The sequence below is a fragment of the Aspergillus piperis genome, assembly GCF_003184755.1.
Source record: "Aspergillus piperis CBS 112811 unplaced genomic scaffold BO85scaffold_16, whole genome shotgun sequence".
NCBI lineage: Eukaryota > Fungi > Ascomycota > Eurotiomycetes > Eurotiales > Aspergillaceae > Aspergillus > Aspergillus piperis.
Genome location: NW_020291606.1, coordinates 154,258 through 169,931, shown reverse-complemented (window position 1 = coordinate 169,931; position 15,674 = coordinate 154,258). Strand labels below are relative to the sequence as shown.

The following is a 15,674-nucleotide window of genomic DNA, read 5'->3' as shown; positions in this document are numbered from 1 at the left end:
CCTTTGATTGCCGTCGAGCTTGTATTTACCATCATGGCATCTGTGTTCACATACGATCCTGACCCTCCGCGGGTCTCTTCTCCGTGGTCCACATCAGGGTCCTCGACCCCTCAATTCTCAGCAACTGGCAATCGCACGGTGCCTCGAGCACGTTCAAGCACGAACCTGGACCGCGCGGATCCTGATTCACTCTCCGATTATGGGATCACCAAACTGGACCCTGAACCCCAAGAGGGCCCCACAGAGTACAAGCTTCATTTGCTCTTACGCCCTCGGCGACCCTATGTTTCCATGTCTACTAGCCACCTCGTGGGAGGCTCGTATCACTCCCGGGCAAGCTTGTCAGCCGATAGTCCCACGCCTTCCAGCTACGAGTCAAACCCGAAACCGCAGCAGACTCGCTCGACTGAAAGCCGTCAGCAAAGGCTGCAGCATCTCACAACGCAGCTTCTGTGGCGATTACAGCAGTCATCGCCCTTTCATTCGTCTACGACTGCAAATCTTGTACTGCCAGTACTTCCAGAAGCAACAGCCCAGCTAGGGGAGGCACAGAAACCTGCTCGCTTACTTCCCGGGCTAGAGGAGAGCCAGGGTGCTCTGTATGAGGTCGGCGTTGCTGATGATGGAACGTTTGTTGGACTCACTCAAGATGAGCTGGAGGAGAGCTTGTCCACTTTGCAGGTTATGGCCGCCAGCTTAGGCTGCAAGATAGATGTCCTACGCAGAGTGAATGTTGGCAGTTGCGAATGGGCTGAAGATCCCTACTCTGAGAACGCGGATACTAGTAAGGTCCATGCAGAGCGCCTTTGGGTTGCAGAAGCGTTGGTAAGCCCTGACTGGGACTTTTATCGGGTCAAGTCACCCAATAAAGGCCAGTCGCAGGATGATTCATCTCCTGACAATACGAAGGAAGAAGACTCGCTAGGCAGTTCCTCCAGTACTGAGCAGATCCGTATCTCCATTGCTGGCCCCAGCGCGGCTGGCAAGTCTTCTCTATTAGGTACTTTAACCTCGTCTGTGCTTGACAATGGAAGAGGAACAAGCAGGTTAGGTCTGTTGAAACATCGGCATGAAATCTCGTCAGGGATCACCAGCTCTGTTGCTCATGAATTGATCGGATATGCCGCAGATGAACCACAGGCACAAACTGTTGAGGTAATCAACTATGCCTGTGGCAACGTTGCAGCGTGGGATGATATCCACGCCGCCTCGGAGGGTGGGCGTCTAGCGTTTGTCTCTGATCTACCAGGTTCAGTACGCTATATGAAGTCCACGTTACGAGGACTGGTCGGTTGGGCCCCTCATTATGTCCTTCTCTGCATCCCAGCAACTTGCGATGATGAGGCTACTACGGAATCTGGCCAATCTGCTGAGCAGCCTGCAGACATGACACTTGCGTTATCACACCTGGAGCTCTGTGCTAAGATGAAGATCCCTACTGTTGTTGTAATTACCAAGATGGATATGGCATCCCGCTCAGGCCTGCGGAATAATCTTGCGAAAGTACTATCGGCTCTCAAATCATCTGGCAAGAAGCCAGCGATGATGTCCGTTCCAGCCGCCCAGGCAGTGGATCTACAGCGTACGGAGACGAAGGATGCAGCAGAGGTGCGGAAGTTGATTTCCAATACAGAAAGCTGGGAATCGACTGTCCCGATCGTTCTTACGAGTGCGGTGGATGGCTCGGGAATAGGAAAACTTCATGCGCTTCTTCGATACCTCCCCATTCCTGCGAAGCCGCCATCACGGGACATCTCATTGTCGAAGGCACCAGCTGCTTACACCCTTCCTGAAGATTTCTTTGATATTGACGAAGTCTTCGCTATTCCGCCCTCCAAGGTATACTCAGTAACTGCGGAGCAAGAAAGGAAGGAGGCTCATGGCGTGGTTCTCTGTGGTCTGGTGCGCTACGGATCTATTTCAGCAGGAGACGAGCTACTCGTCGGACCTTTGATGCCTAGCACCTCTGACTCGGGAAATTGCTTACAGAGGCAGAGGAGTCGATCAGAGAAACGGCTGGACAGCATTCAGCATTCTAGCGCGAATCGGAGCAGACCCGTTTCTGGGGATTTCTCAACCTCTTTTGTCCATGGCTCACTACCTGGGAAGTCATCTTTCCCACCGCAGGCATACTGGCAACGTGTCCGCGCAGTCAGTGTGCGGAATCTGCGACTCCCAGTTCAAAAACTGACACAAGACCAAGTGGGAACGATCGGAATAGAACCGTTGCCCTTGACTGCGAATGGGGAGGCGCCACGACTGGGAAGAATACGAAAGGGTTCCATCTTGCTCAAACTGGCAGCACCATCTGCTTCTATACCAAGAACCCTTCCGTTTCACACTGGCTTCGTAGCCAGCTTCCCGTCTAGCGAGTTCGCGTCTCCGCTGTCCCCGCCGGTGCTGCTGGGAGGCAATGCCACAGTATATGTGGCCAATGTTCGCACGACAGTGAAGCTGTCGAGCATGTCTCTTGCAGAGGATGAGGTCTTCTCCCGGCCATCGTCACCGACTGAACCGGAGTTCTTCAGATTTGACGGCGACACTTCAGGCCACGAACGTGGTCACGAACCAGGGGTACAAGAGATGGTACAGTCGTCTATTAACCCAGGACAAGGCGATATCAAGATCACATTCGAATTTGTATCGTCAGTTGAGTGGATCGAAATTGGATCGAGGGTCCTCCTGATGCCCGGAACATCAGCAGCGCTGGCATCTGCGCAGGGGTCTAGCCAGTCTTCGGGACTAGAAGGCTTCCATGGTCGGGTGTGCGATGTTCTTTGTCTTGACAGTACTACTAGCATATGAACCGTTTGGGATGCTTGTTTTGTTTCGCTTTCTGTGAAAGGTTTTTTATCAGCAATTGTTATTAGCAAATATGCTTGTTTCAGAGGGTATTATTTTCTTTTCTCATAATGAATCGGGTATATGCAGTACTTGTGGCAGATTCAGCAACCTTAAATGTGAGCGAGTCAGTATTGTAGATCATAGATATGACGGTTATAGCAACCCGCAACCGTAGCGTATATCTAACAAATGTCTAGTCACGGGTCCGGGGCCGCTGTCACGGGGAGGGGCGCTAAGCCCGGAAGGGAGGCCCCAACCACCGTCTCGCCGCCACCAAGTGGACAGCGTCCCACCGAGGATACGGATCTCCAAGCTCTTACTCTGTACTCCGTGCTCCTCTGTGTTCTCGCTCAGCTCTCTTCAGTCCTTAGACGGTACGAGAGTGGATTCCTTGCCGTGCTGATGTGTGGCATGCAGATCTGAGGCAAGTAGCATGCATCTGACCGCCGGTCCCTGATTGGCGGTTTCTTCGTTGCGGTGCCATCTGGTCGATCTGCCCGTGTTCCCACCGGCGCCCCGTCCTCGACTGCTTCATTTACCCCGGATCCGATCCCGTCACTTCCGCTCCTAGCATCCTTATTATCACTCCGGACCCTCAGACCTATTCAATACCGTCACTCGGAACGAGAGCTCTTGATTCGCAATTGCGCCACCACTCAGCGCCAGTGCCTGGCTTCCGTCTGGTGCTCGGAGCCCCTCCTCAGTCGGCATGGATAGCTACCATACATTATCCGCCAGCAGTAACATGACTGGTCCCAGCAGCTTGTTTCTAGGTTCAAGAGTCAGCTCCGATGTGGAAAATCTAACAGATGAGGAAGAAGAGTTCATGTCCAGCGCCAGCACCACTTCCCATGGGTCCGAGGAACGGACAGAGAATCGATCTGAACACGAAATGAAGACGGAGGATACTTCGGTCGATATTCCGGTGACTCCACCCCGCAATAGCATTCAAAAGGATGTAGGCTCGGGAACCTGTCAAAGCAGTCATTCGGAGCGGGATGCGACACCTCTTTCAACAACAGAGCGGCCTCTTCGCTTGCTCGATATGCCCATCGATATATTACAGGTGATTATCAAAGAGGTACGGGCTATACTTGATCAACTGGCTGCGACAACTCATTACTACCAACTAACACTTGGATGACTGCAGGTAACGCATACGAATGACCTCACATCTCTCGCTTTGACTTGCTCGGCCCTCCATTCCTTGGCGATCCCCCAGATGTATTCTCGCTTTGATATCGTATGGCCGGAAACACTGTCATCCTCCGACCACCCGGCTGGCGTGGACGCTCTCTCTTACGGTCTTGCAACACTAGTGATGGGACAAGATATATTCCGCGAGCTACCCCCAAGGCGAGCGCAACCTTGTCCCCATTGCGGTTGCCATGGCCCTGCGCCGAGTCAAGACAACCCTACAGACACACTCTTGAAGATCCGTCGAGGCAACTACTATGCACAATATACTCGCAAATTCTCAGTCGGCAACGGTCCCCTTGTCTGGGTCCAAGAGTACTCTGTAACGAAGGAGACTGGCAAAATGTTGGGGACGCTAGTTGCTCTGGCTGTGGCTCGGATGGTCAACTTGGAGACGTTCGTTTGGGACATGCCTACCGGAGTTTTGAGAGATGTGTGGATAGCGCTTTCATCGCTAGCAAATCGGCCCGGCCATGATTGTCGTCTGCAGCGCGTTTGGGTCCGTTGGCACGACAACTCTGAGAATACCATGCGTCCGTTGGCCGGGCCCTCCACTGCATCTTCCGTGACGCTTCCAGACACACAAGCATTGGCAGGGTCAGCTAGTAATTCCTCGCTACTACAGAGATATGGGCATGTAGAATACCCTTCTCTGTCGATACTCCCGCCGCTAAAGAGCTTGAGTGTCCTTGATATAGATGAACCGTCGTATCTCGAAGAAATGGCTGTACTTGTTGAGCGATCCAGAGACCGTTTGAAAGAATTACGTATTGGCATTTCTAGCAAGGTCTACCAAGCGTCTTGGTTGAAGCCGGCAGGAAGCTGGCAGGCTGAGCAGCCAACAACATCCCGCGGCCATTCCGGATGGCCGAAATCTGGCGGCGTACTCGGGGTTGTTCTTGGAAGATCTGAGGAGCCCACACACCCCAGTCGGATTCAAGCAGATTCAGTACCAAAGCAGGAGGCACCTGAAAGTCTTGCGGAGAATAATCAGCCGGAAAATCAGGCACTTTCCTTAATAAATAGCACTCCAGGGTCTCCGTTGCCCGCGGACGGCATCGCTTCCATTGCCTTGAATATGCAGAATACGCACATAGCACAACAACAGCCGCCTATCGCATCGGAGACTAAATTGTCACGAGAGATCCCGAACTCATGCTCGGAAAAGCCTTTGGCTGTGCCGGGGTCCAGTCACCAGATATTGAAGCTCGATACCCTAGAACTCGAGCGCGTTCCTCTGTCTATTCCAGTTGCGTTGCACGCGCTCGACTGGACACAGCTGACAACCTTGACAATTTTTCGTTGTGAGAGCCACGAAAAGCTTTGGAGGGCGCTGCGCCGGCAATTTTCTCCGTCTGTGTCGTCACGCTCGAAACATGGTAGACGCGAAGGTGATCAAAGTGCCTCTGAGTATCGCTTGAACCTCAGACATATCCACACGGATGCTGTGTCGCCATATCTGCTGCTGTTTATCAAGGATACACTTGCGCCCAACACGCTACAAACCCTATTCCTACATGAAGCACCCATGTATGACTCGATCGTCCATATCGATGCCATCTACAAGAACGCTATCAAGACCCATCATCTCAGCCTGCAAAAGATATTGGTAGATAGCACCCAGCGGGCACCGGGGGGAAGCGAAATGCCTAGTGTGCGGTGGTACAAGTGGATGTTCACTCGCCAGATGCTCACATTTCTCAGCAGCGGACGAATGCCACGACTGCGGGAGCTCTCTATAGCTCTGCACTCAAAGGACTGGGTAAGTACCAAGCGACCTCTTCATTTATTGTGCTAACGTCAGCAGCACTATTTCCTTCAAAGGCTACCGTATATGCCTCAGCTTCGCGCCCTCCATATCCCACATATCGCTCGGCAGGCTCACCGAGACCCGAAAGAACTGGCGATGATGATCCTGGATATTGTGACTATCCGTCCGGAGGTGGGCATCACCTATGTAGGCATACAAAATAAATGTTACGAGATCTTGGAGGCAAAAGAAGGCGACGCCGGGGAGTTCTATGACACAGATGACAGCCATAGCGAGGGGTTCGTGCCTGGGGGCGAAGAGTGGGCAGGATCAGACACAAACGAGGATGAATCCGATGACGACGGCGGGATCAGCGCGATGGACTCGCACTCGGATCTGTCGTCAGACGACAGGATATCGTCAGACGGGGAGGGTTCTGAAATGGATTACAACAAGTCTCGAGTATCGTATCGGCTGCGAGAGATCTTGTTCTACGATGACAAGATCGCCATCTTCAAGGCGCGACATGGCGTTTTGTAACTTCCGGTTCCTTGGCGGGCGTTGGTGACATGTTCGGACTTTCTACAAGATACCATGAAGCGATTTCGGTTGGAATATTGTTAGCTAATCTAGGCATGTTAGCGATATTGGCTAGTCTTGTGCAATTAAGCATACTGGGACGACATAAACCATCCTGCCTTGTATTTCGTAGACGGTCACGTGCTCGGGCGGTCAACCAAGCTCAGCCTCTGAGAGCCGCGATGTCGACAAGCGACCTCAACTCGACCCTGACGAAGCCGGCTAGTATTCGACTCGCCCAACCCATTTTCCCCATTTCTTTACCCTGATTGAGTGCCTTTGCGCGTAAATCCACAACCATGAAGCTCGTCCGGTAAGCCAGCAGCTCCAGAGCGCCCGACGCAGCTCGTGCCCGCGAAGATTGCACAGCGACTAATTCCAATCCTCTGCACAGGTTTCTGATGAAGTGCGCCAACGAGACGGTGACGATTGAACTGAAGAATGGTGCGTCTACCCCTCTAATCCTTCAGCGCTTGAAGATCAGTTGCCCCAATACTCGTGAACCATCAATCTGACCGAAATAGGCACCATCCTTCACGGCACCATCACCTCCGTCTCCCCCCAGATGAACACCTCCCTCCGCACGGTCAAAATGACCCCCAAAGGCCGCGACCCTATTTCCCTCGATACCATCAACATCCGTGGCTCGACGATCCGCTACTACATCCTGCCCGATAGTCTGCCCCTCGACACGCTGCTGATCGACGACACGCCCAAGCCCAAGAACAAGGCGCGCAAGGAAGCCGACCGCGGAGGCCGTGGTGGTCGTGGTGGTCCTCGTGGTAGAGGGCGCGGTCGTGGCCGTGGTCGTGGTCGTGGATTCTAAGCTGGATGGGATCGGTATTAGACATTGCGATTTCATTTTTTACTACTACAACTACTTGAGGATCGGAGTTTTTTCTTGTTTCTTTTTGTGACTCTTTTTTATCTCTTGTCTATCCTATGGCTGGGTGATTGATTTTGCGCTGAATGGGTTTCGACATGATACTGGTCTGGTTCTGGGTGTGAGGTGGAAAAGCTGGACCAGGAAAATGGGTAAGAAAAAGCGGCGGTGATTTACGAGGTCTCCTGGGTTGGGTTGGGTTGCGCGGTGGATTTTCGGGTCTAATTTCATTTATTAGACTCGAGATGAAACTGCAAGGCAGGTCGGTCGGTCGTGTCGATGAATGACCGAGTCGAGTCGAATCGAATCTACTCGAGATCGAGAAGAGAAGAGTAGTAGTTTACTCTGCTGTATATCTATCTAATCAGTGGCCGCGACACAAACACACACGAAGAAGAACAGAAATATACACACTTCATAGTATGTATGAAGTGTTGTCAGAAATCAATCATACCCTCGTCTATCATCATCATCATCATCATCATCACTCATTAGTCTATCATCTATTTTCCCAGTAGTATATAATAACCCCCACCTATACACAACCTAAATTCCTAAGAAGAAGAAGAAGTGAACTCCCTCCAAACCCTCACAATAACCAACTTCTCCCACCCCGCCTGCACCCCACTACTCCCAACCAACTCAGCACACCACTTCCCTCCCTCAAAATCCCCATCCCAACCCATGATCCTCTCCACCACCTCCCTCGGCCGATTCTGCGCACAAAGCAACACATACGCCACGCCCCTCTGACTCAACACCCTCGGAATATCCGCCAACAACCTCTCCGTGATCTCCATCCCATCTTTACCTCCCGCATACGTCAACGAGAGAAAATACGACTCTCTCTCGAACTTTTCACTCCTCGACATGCCCCCTTCCTTATCTCCTTCATCATTATCCTCCTTACTAGGTAACCGCGGTAACTCCGGCGTCGGCACATACGGCGGATTAAACAGCAGGATATCGATCGAGTGAGGACGGATCGGCGAGGCGAGGTCGGAGGTAAGTGTTGAGGAGATGAGGGATTTGATTTGAGAGGTTTTAGAATCATCTGTAGATGTTGATTGGGTATTCTGGGATTGTTGCTGCTCCTCAATCGCCTTCAAAACCGTCTGTCTCGTCGCAAGACATGCATTGCGGTTAACGTCCGTGCCGAGGGCAAGGACATCAGTGCGGCCGAGGATATGGTGGGAGTTTGCGGTGAGGAAGGCGAGGACGACGCCGGAGCCGGTCCCGACTTCGAGGAGGAGCGGGGAGGGCGAGGATGTTGATGGAGAGAAGTGGTTCGTGAGCCAGGCAGATTCGCTAGAAGAGGAGAGGGTGTCGAGGAAGAGGTAGGAATCTTCGGAGGGTTCGTAGATGGTGTCGAAGGAGACGTGGGAGGTGCAGGGGGTGGGGAGCATTTTTGTCCCTTTTATTGTCACTATTTCCGTCTTCTGTTTTCTTTCTTTCTTGGTGGATTGGAAGGAATCAGGGAATTGGTATATAGTGGGATGTGATAACGGGTTAGTTAGTTGAAAAGAATATTGTAAGTATCGATTGAAACTCCGATGAACGAACCAATCATGGCCTCCCAAAAACGGAGTGCTGGTTAGTGGTACTTACTTTGGTTCTCCGCCTTGGAGGGATCCGCGGCAGTAATCGCATTTCATCATTCATTCATTCCATCGTTCCCTGACTTCGTCTTCAAACTTGCCAATTGCCAATTCACCTCCCACCTAACAGATCAGGAAAATAGGAAAGAAAGAAAGAATAGGATCAGCATGTCCCAATTCCTCCGCTTCACCCCCACGGCCGCCCGCCGTCTCGCCACGCCATCCACCTTCGGCTCCAAATCCAGCCTCTCGGAGACCTTGGCCCTGCTCCCGCCGCTGCAGCTCTACCGTCGGATTCTCCGCGTGCACCGCAAGAAACTCGACCCCGAAATGCGGATTCTGGGCGATGGTTATGTGAAGAGTGAATTCCGGGCTCATCGGAATGTGGACAATCCGTTGCATATTGTACATCCCCTCCATCTCCTCTTACTATGATCGCAAGTTGAGTGTATGGGATTGCTAATTGCTGTGGTGGTGGTAGATTGGTTTCCTTACGGAATGGCAATTATATGCGCAGAAATTGGAGGGAGATGCGTGGATTGGGGAGAAGTTGGATAAGAGTAAATTGGATAAGATGAGTGGTGAGTTACTACCTTCCTTCTGCCTATCCGCTGGTGTGGTTTGGGGTAGGGTGGTGTGTGTGCTAACTGGGGAGATAGATCAGCAGGTTGGGCAGTTGTATGAGCTTATGCAGGCGATTCAGAATAAGGATGGGGAGGGGGAGGGGGAGGGGGAGAAGCAATGATCGATGAGGTTATTGCAGGGGAGGTAGGTCTAGAAAGTATGGGAAAGAGATGAAATTGGGATACCCGGATTGTATGATATGGTATAAGTTGATGGCTGTGTAGATTATGTATATAGAGGTTAATGGGATTGTTGTAGAGTACATTTGATGAACATCAGCTCCGACTTTATATAGTAGAAATTGATCTGAATTAGATGGACATCACAGAAAAAAACCAACTAAACTATAAAACGTCAAATATACTCAACTTAGCACATAACCCATATCAAAAGGTTCTCAGGTGCAATAAAAAAGCTGCTATAAGAGACCATATAGTAATAATCTACCGAACAACCGGAAACCACCCGAAATATCCGATCTCGGATATCGGGACTGATAAGCCTAACTGACATGCAGAACGCAGATATATATGCATGTACATCCCTCATAAGTCATAACATGCTTGATTATAACACCAGAATATACGTAGTAGTAGAAAAAAAAAAAACATCAATTGATAGACACTACTCTCAATGACATTCAACAATCTATTCTACACTACATAGTATTACCATTCGCCACACCCACTCATCCTCAATCCAATGAAATCCCATGGCAATATATGTCCATCCCTCTGCCCCACCGAACCTGAAAAGAAAGAACTTCTTAAACCAGTCAATCCCTATTCCAAATGCCATACTAAAAATTCTTACTTATGCACGCACGCCCTACCGTCGACATCTATCTTCATTCCCCACACTAAACCCATACATATATATCTACCCCAATCCCCTCACCATCCCACTCCCACTCCAACTCCAATTCCAACTCCCTTCTTCCCTTCCCACTCTCGTCTCACCACACAACCCTTATACACACCATTACCACCACCACCCCCATATCCTCATAATAGAAACGAGAACGATAAAATGCCCGCCCTTCTCGAAGACCCCACCACCACCATCCCCCCTCCCCTCCCCAACCCATCCCACCTCCCCCCAATCCAGCGCACCCTCCGCGACAACACCCGCATCACTCTCTACCCCATAACCACGGGGCCCGACACCCTCCCCTCCTCTCTCCTCCACTACCTACACAGGGAATTCTCCGAAGAGATTCTCAAGGGATGTACCTATCCCATGGAATCGCCCCTCGAGTATGACCTCTACCGGACGTATTGGTTTGGGACGTTTGCAGTGGTAGCTGTTGTCGATGATGACGAGAGTGGAAATGGGTTGAGGGAGGGCAGGGATTGGGAGAGGGTTTGTCTGGGGACGTTTTATGTGAAGCCGAATTATCCAGGTAATTTCTCTCTCCCCCTCCCTTATTATTTATTCGATTGTTGATATGATATGATATGTGTGGTGGATTTGGGGATAGTATGTATGTATCTATGGATGTATGCTAACTGGTATTGGGATATATAGGACGCTGCTCGCATGTTTGTAATGCCGGGTTCTTTACCACGCCGGCGGCCAGGAATCGTGGTGTTGGGAGGGTTATGGGTGAGGCTTATTTGGAGGTGGCGCCGAAACTGGTATGTTCAATTCTTTTTGCTTTGTGTTCTTTGGAGAAGGGGGTCTCTGGGTGGGTGGGTGCTAATTCTGGGTAGGGATATAAATACTCCGTGTTTAATCTCGTCTTTGAGAATAATGTTGCTTCGGTCAAGATCTGGGAGAATCTGGGATTTCAGGTTATTGGTCGTGTGCCCGGTGCTGCACGTCTGGCGAATAGTCCTGATCTCGTTGATGCGCTTATCATTGGGAAATCCTTGGTATAATCGAAACGAAAATAAAATAATATACATATATAATATAAAGTGTATTGCAATTAAAACATAACCCCATACATGAAGTCGCTCCCTTCAATCAATGAAATACTCCTAAATCAATGCGAGTGGGGAATCAATCTAACAACCGGCTTCAAGTAATCTGGTATCTGACACCACTGGCTCCCGAACCGCAATGCCAATATGCATAGTACATGAGTGTGTGTGAAGTTAATGCGAGATCGAACAACGGAAATGCTAGAAATCAAAGACCCCGGAAATGCTATGTCACATAGTATGGTATCTTCCCGATTACCGCCATGGCGGCCGCTCTCCGAGCTTGCTGCGAGGCGTCGGGTTATTCTTCGGCAATGGGATCAAGCTGATCCGCCGGTTCGCGGAATGCCCCAGCGCGGTGCCCGGCCGCGGCGTCTTCGTCGGACTGGCAATGTTTCGTTCGTGGTCGTGCGACACACTGCGGCTGAACGACAGCCCCGCAAAGCTCTGTCGGCTGCGCGGCGCGTTCGACATGCCGTCTGGCCGCCGGAGCTTGCTGTAAGGAGGAGGGTCGAGGATAGACCGATTAGGTGTAGGAGAGCCCATGCGCTCTGGGCTGCGATTCGTCAGTCGGCTGGAAACCCGACTCATAGAGCGCGCCGTCATCGGTGCCGGAGAGACCGACATATCACGCCGGAACGGTCCCATGGGTATGGTCGACGAGGGCCGCGATGTGCGGCCAGAAGCAGAGGGCTTGCGGGGAGTAGGATTGGGTTTGTACACGTGGCCGACATATAGGTCGTTCGTGTTGGTGCTGTTGGTCCAGCGCGGACGATTGGGAATGGGTGACGGCGCCGGCTTGACAGGCTTACGCGCAGCAGGGGTGGGTGTGGCGGCGCCCATCCGACTCGGTGACGGCGCCGTGAGCGAAGGCTTGGGGAGAGACGACTTCTTGCTGGTCAGCGCGGCCGTCGCCTGCGGGATGCCCGAGTACCGTCGCATCTTGGACATTGTCGTTCGCGCTGCAGAGCTGACCGAGCTGCCACGTCGACTAGATGTTCCCATTGGCGTAGCAGAGCCCTTGAGGGGGTTCGCGGGCGTCATCACCACTGACGATGCCGGTGAGCTCCCCGGAGTATCGGCGACACTGCCGGTCAGAGGACTGTCCATCGTCATGATACTGGAGATCGAGTCCCGGAGATGCTGTGATCGGACAAAGTTGATGTCCTCCAACCACTCATCCATCACCCGGACACTTGCCTTCAGGGCGTCGACCCTCGAGGTCATGTCCGACAGCAGTCGCAGAATCTCTCCGTTCACCGTCAGTCGGTCATCGACACCCTTGCGAATAATCGACACTACCCGCTCAATCGCTGCCACATAGTGCTGCTTCTTGGCCTCGTAGCTTTCAATACGTTTCGTAAACAACGTTGCATCGTGCAGATGGGCGCATGTCTCGATGGCCTCCTGCAGTTTTGCGATGCTGCGTTCCACCGAGTCGAACATTTTCTGCGCCTGTCCACCCGCGTTACGGAAGACGAGGATCCACCGGTCTTCGTTGAGCTCTTTCTGCAGCGCATCTGCATCCTGCTCCAGCTTTTGAAAGCTCTGTTCAAGATGGCCTCGCCGCTCCTCGAGCTCCTCACAAGCGCTGGGAAAGATCCTCTCAGCCCGCGCTTGAAACATGGACATTCTCATCGGCAAGAAATCAAGCGACGCTCGCAACGGTTGTATTCGTGCGAACAGCGCGATGAGGTTCGAGTGATTCGTGTCGTCATGTGGCGTCTGAATGACCGGCATGTCCATCGTCGGTGGCCCGGTAAGGATGGGATCTATACTGAGTCGTTTGCTGGATAGTAGTTGCGCCTGGGATGGGGTCTCTTCCACGATGGTCTCCAGCTCATTGATGTCGAGCCCAGAGGCGCTAGAGTCCTGCTCGCCTGCCAGCGTCCAGTGCCGTTTTTCTTCCATCTCGAAGATCAGCCCGGTGAGACTCTCTACCTCCACCGTCACATCGCCCAAGACGTTCCCCCACAGCTCTTCCCACTCCATTGCCAGCTCAACCTGCCCTTTGACTCCCCGGAGTCGATTCTTGATGTTGGCCCAGCTTTGAATGATCGTGTCCATCTGCACGACGATCGTCTGGAGGCTATCGGTACTCACGTCGCCAATATCCTCGCGCAGTTGCACTTCCTCGATCGCCCTGACGTATACGTTGATCAGGCTTTCGAACCGGATGATCGCCTTGTCCACCCCCTCCAGACCTTCTCGTCCGGCCGCAGCTGCCCACTCCACGTCATCCTCTGCATCCAACCCCCCTAGCACATCCGAGGCCTTCTTGACCCATATTTGAATTTGCTCTGCCGCTCCGGTGAGCGCCCGAACCGCCGCAGGCGCGGTTGCAATGGATGAGATACTAGCCTCGAGCGACGACGGTTGCGGAAGGGGGATGGACGTGAGCTGGGAGAGTTGGTTGCTAAACGAGGCGCGAGAAAATGAGTAGATGGACTCCGTGCGCTGCAACCCCTGGGGGTTGAAGTAGGATTGTGAGCTTAGGGAAGTGGTCGATCGTGGGCGCGGAGAGTCTTTTGGCGGTGGCGGGGGTGGATTCGAATCGTCTTCATTGGTGCTCTGTATGTACTTCTCAAAGTCTGTCTGCTCGGGGACGTCAGGTAGGGGCGCTGGCCTAGGCTCTAATGGCGCCGGAGCATGCTGAACGACAGACATGTCGGGTTGGGGCTCTTCCAGAGTAGCCTCTACCTCAACTGACTCGTCAGCAACGTCTTCTGCACTTTCTTCCACAATTTCTTCTGCAACGCCTTGCTCCGCAACAGCGTCTCCTTCGAAAGGGTCTTCCTCGATAACGTCTTCCCCAGCAGCTTCAACCTTCACAGCCTCTTCAGGCTCTTCGGCCTCTTCCGACAGCGGAACCTCTTCTTCCAACCCTTGATCCGGAGGCAGATCCAGGGGACGATCCGAGTCGGGTGTCGGTACTTCCCCCCACTCCTCTGGGGTTGCTTCCGGTAGCTGCGGTTCGGGGACCTCTAAGTGGCTGGAATCACTTTCGTGGGATTTCCTATCTTTGTGTAGCCGAGGCAGAGCATTCCATGAGCGACCTTTCTTTTCGATCTTAATGGATTTGGATAAATCCTGATGCGTCTTGTCGAGTTCTTTGATTTGTTCCTCGGGAATCCGACCGACGGCACCGGGGTTGCGAGAGGGACTGTTGTGTTTGTTACTACCGTCTAGTAACTTGACGCGGGCAGCCAGGCCGGGGGACAAGCGACGGAGAATTGACGGGCGGACAAGAGTCTTGTCGAAGCCGAGGTCGTGTTGTTGGTGGTGGTGGTGTTGGTTATCGTCGGGTTCACTGCTACTGCCCAAGCTGCGGAGGCTTCGTAGGGACGACTTGGACTTGATTCGTCGCGGTATTGACTGGTCGACATGGGAGATAGACAGGGCGGGTGGAGGAGGAGGAGGAGGGGAGGAGAAGAACTGCGACGTGGACAGGTTGGCCCCGGCATCCGGGGGGTGGGTGGTCGCAGTGGTAGCCGTTGACGCGGTGGACATGGCACGCATGGATGCGATCCACGAGGGGGATGGGCGCTGGCCTGTAGGATGCCAGGAACTAGTGTGTTTAGTGAAGAACGACGGTGGGTAGAGGAATGTGGTTGATGGGCTGAGGATGCGCCAACGCTGCGGCCGGGCTATGTCAGCTAGTATGTGCTTGGGTAGTAAGTAGTAGAAAGTAGTGTAGTTTGCGTTCCGTTCCCTGTCCGTCTGCTGCTGCCCCTATCCGGTTTCAGCCTGTCAGATAATAAGAATGGAGTAATCGGGCTGTGAATGTGTAGGCGGTCGGGCTACACCGTCTGTGCTCTTTGCTTGTCTTTCTTTGCTTTTTGTCTTTTTTTGTTTTTTCTCCAACACCAAGGTAAGAAGAACTGCTTTTTGACAAGAATGACTGACTACATGATAGACGATTGGGCAGCAGAGGGGCGGACATAGCAAGGGAAAGAAGAGGGAGGGAGAGAGAGAGAGAGAAGAAGGAGGTCAAGCCAGTTGGAATGAAGGATAAGCGGCAACCTGTCCCTTTCGGGCTCTCAGGCGGGCAGCCGATCACCCGTTTGGGGGGAGGAAATAGTAAGGAATAACCGGGGGATAATCCCCTCAGTCTCCCTTTCAATCGTCAGTAAACTCTATCCTCGAGGGAATGGTAAATAACCCAAATTGACTTTGGCCTGACCGTTACACCAGTTTCGGTTTCTTGGGTATTTTCCCTGTCTTCCATCTCCTTGGATCTTTCTTCCTCCCGTCTGAGTGGCGTTCGGTTGGTT

At 52.4% G+C, this 15,674-nt stretch overlaps 8 protein-coding genes across 8 annotated transcripts; 5 read left to right on the top strand and 3 right to left on the bottom strand.

The window, feature by feature from the left end:
- Nucleotides 1-33: 33 nt before the first annotated feature.
- Nucleotides 34-3,267, top strand: BO85DRAFT_490282 (uncharacterized protein; the record flags this gene model as incomplete). The annotated part of the gene is made up of 2 exons (XM_025663654.1): nt 34-2,765; nt 3,042-3,267. 2 exons carry the CDS (start codon nt 34-36, stop codon nt 3,265-3,267), a joined length of 2,958 nt encoding a protein of 985 aa, XP_025513109.1.
- BO85DRAFT_425703 (F-box domain protein) lies at nt 3,153-6,477 on the top strand. Its single transcript, XM_025658088.1, has 3 exons — nt 3,153-3,925; nt 3,995-5,803; nt 5,849-6,477. The coding sequence occupies exons 1-3, from the start codon at nt 3,554-3,556 to the stop codon at nt 6,329-6,331; spliced, it is 2,664 nt and encodes an 887-aa protein (XP_025513108.1). The 5' UTR covers nt 3,153-3,553; the 3' UTR covers nt 6,332-6,477.
- A 95-nt stretch (nt 6,478-6,572) lies between these two features.
- BO85DRAFT_81064 (mRNA splicing protein SMD1) lies at nt 6,573-7,520 on the top strand. Its single transcript, XM_025665692.1, has 3 exons — nt 6,573-6,683; nt 6,765-6,814; nt 6,895-7,520. Exons 1-3 carry the CDS (start codon nt 6,670-6,672, stop codon nt 7,194-7,196), a joined length of 366 nt encoding a protein of 121 aa, XP_025513107.1. The 5' UTR covers nt 6,573-6,669; the 3' UTR covers nt 7,197-7,520.
- Nucleotides 7,521-7,783: 263 nt separating this feature from the next.
- Nucleotides 7,784-8,659, bottom strand: BO85DRAFT_522080 (S-adenosylmethionine-dependent methyltransferase; the record flags this gene model as incomplete). Its single annotated transcript, XM_025665234.1, has 1 exon — nt 7,784-8,659. One exon carries the CDS (start codon nt 8,657-8,659, stop codon nt 7,808-7,810), a length of 852 nt encoding a protein of 283 aa, XP_025513106.1. The 3' UTR covers nt 7,784-7,807.
- A 254-nt stretch (nt 8,660-8,913) lies between these two features.
- Nucleotides 8,914-9,596, top strand: BO85DRAFT_425693 (succinate dehydrogenase assembly factor 3; the record flags this gene model as incomplete). The annotated part of the gene is made up of 3 exons (XM_025658087.1): nt 8,914-9,256; nt 9,333-9,432; nt 9,511-9,596. The coding sequence occupies exons 1-3, from the start codon at nt 9,020-9,022 to the stop codon at nt 9,594-9,596; spliced, it is 423 nt and encodes a 140-aa protein (XP_025513105.1). The 5' UTR covers nt 8,914-9,019.
- A 908-nt stretch (nt 9,597-10,504) lies between these two features.
- BO85DRAFT_377111 (GNAT family N-acetyltransferase) lies at nt 10,505-11,355 on the top strand (the record flags this gene model as incomplete). Its single annotated transcript, XM_025656250.1, has 3 exons — nt 10,505-10,877; nt 11,003-11,112; nt 11,188-11,355. 3 exons carry the CDS (start codon nt 10,505-10,507, stop codon nt 11,353-11,355), a joined length of 651 nt encoding a protein of 216 aa, XP_025513104.1.
- BO85DRAFT_451533 (KAR9-domain-containing protein) lies at nt 11,286-15,249 on the bottom strand. The gene has a single exon (XM_025660609.1). It carries the CDS (start codon nt 14,917-14,919, stop codon nt 11,656-11,658), a length of 3,264 nt encoding a protein of 1,087 aa, XP_025513103.1. The 5' UTR covers nt 14,920-15,249; the 3' UTR covers nt 11,286-11,655.
- On the bottom strand, nt 15,161-15,668 carry BO85DRAFT_451532 (uncharacterized protein; the record flags this gene model as incomplete). The annotated part of the gene is made up of 2 exons (XM_025660608.1): nt 15,595-15,668; nt 15,161-15,525 (listed from the first exon to the last, which is right to left on the bottom strand). Coding segments are annotated over exons 1-2 (359 nt in total), but the record flags the coding sequence as incomplete, so codon positions are not given.
- Nucleotides 15,669-15,674: the final 6 nt, after the last annotated feature.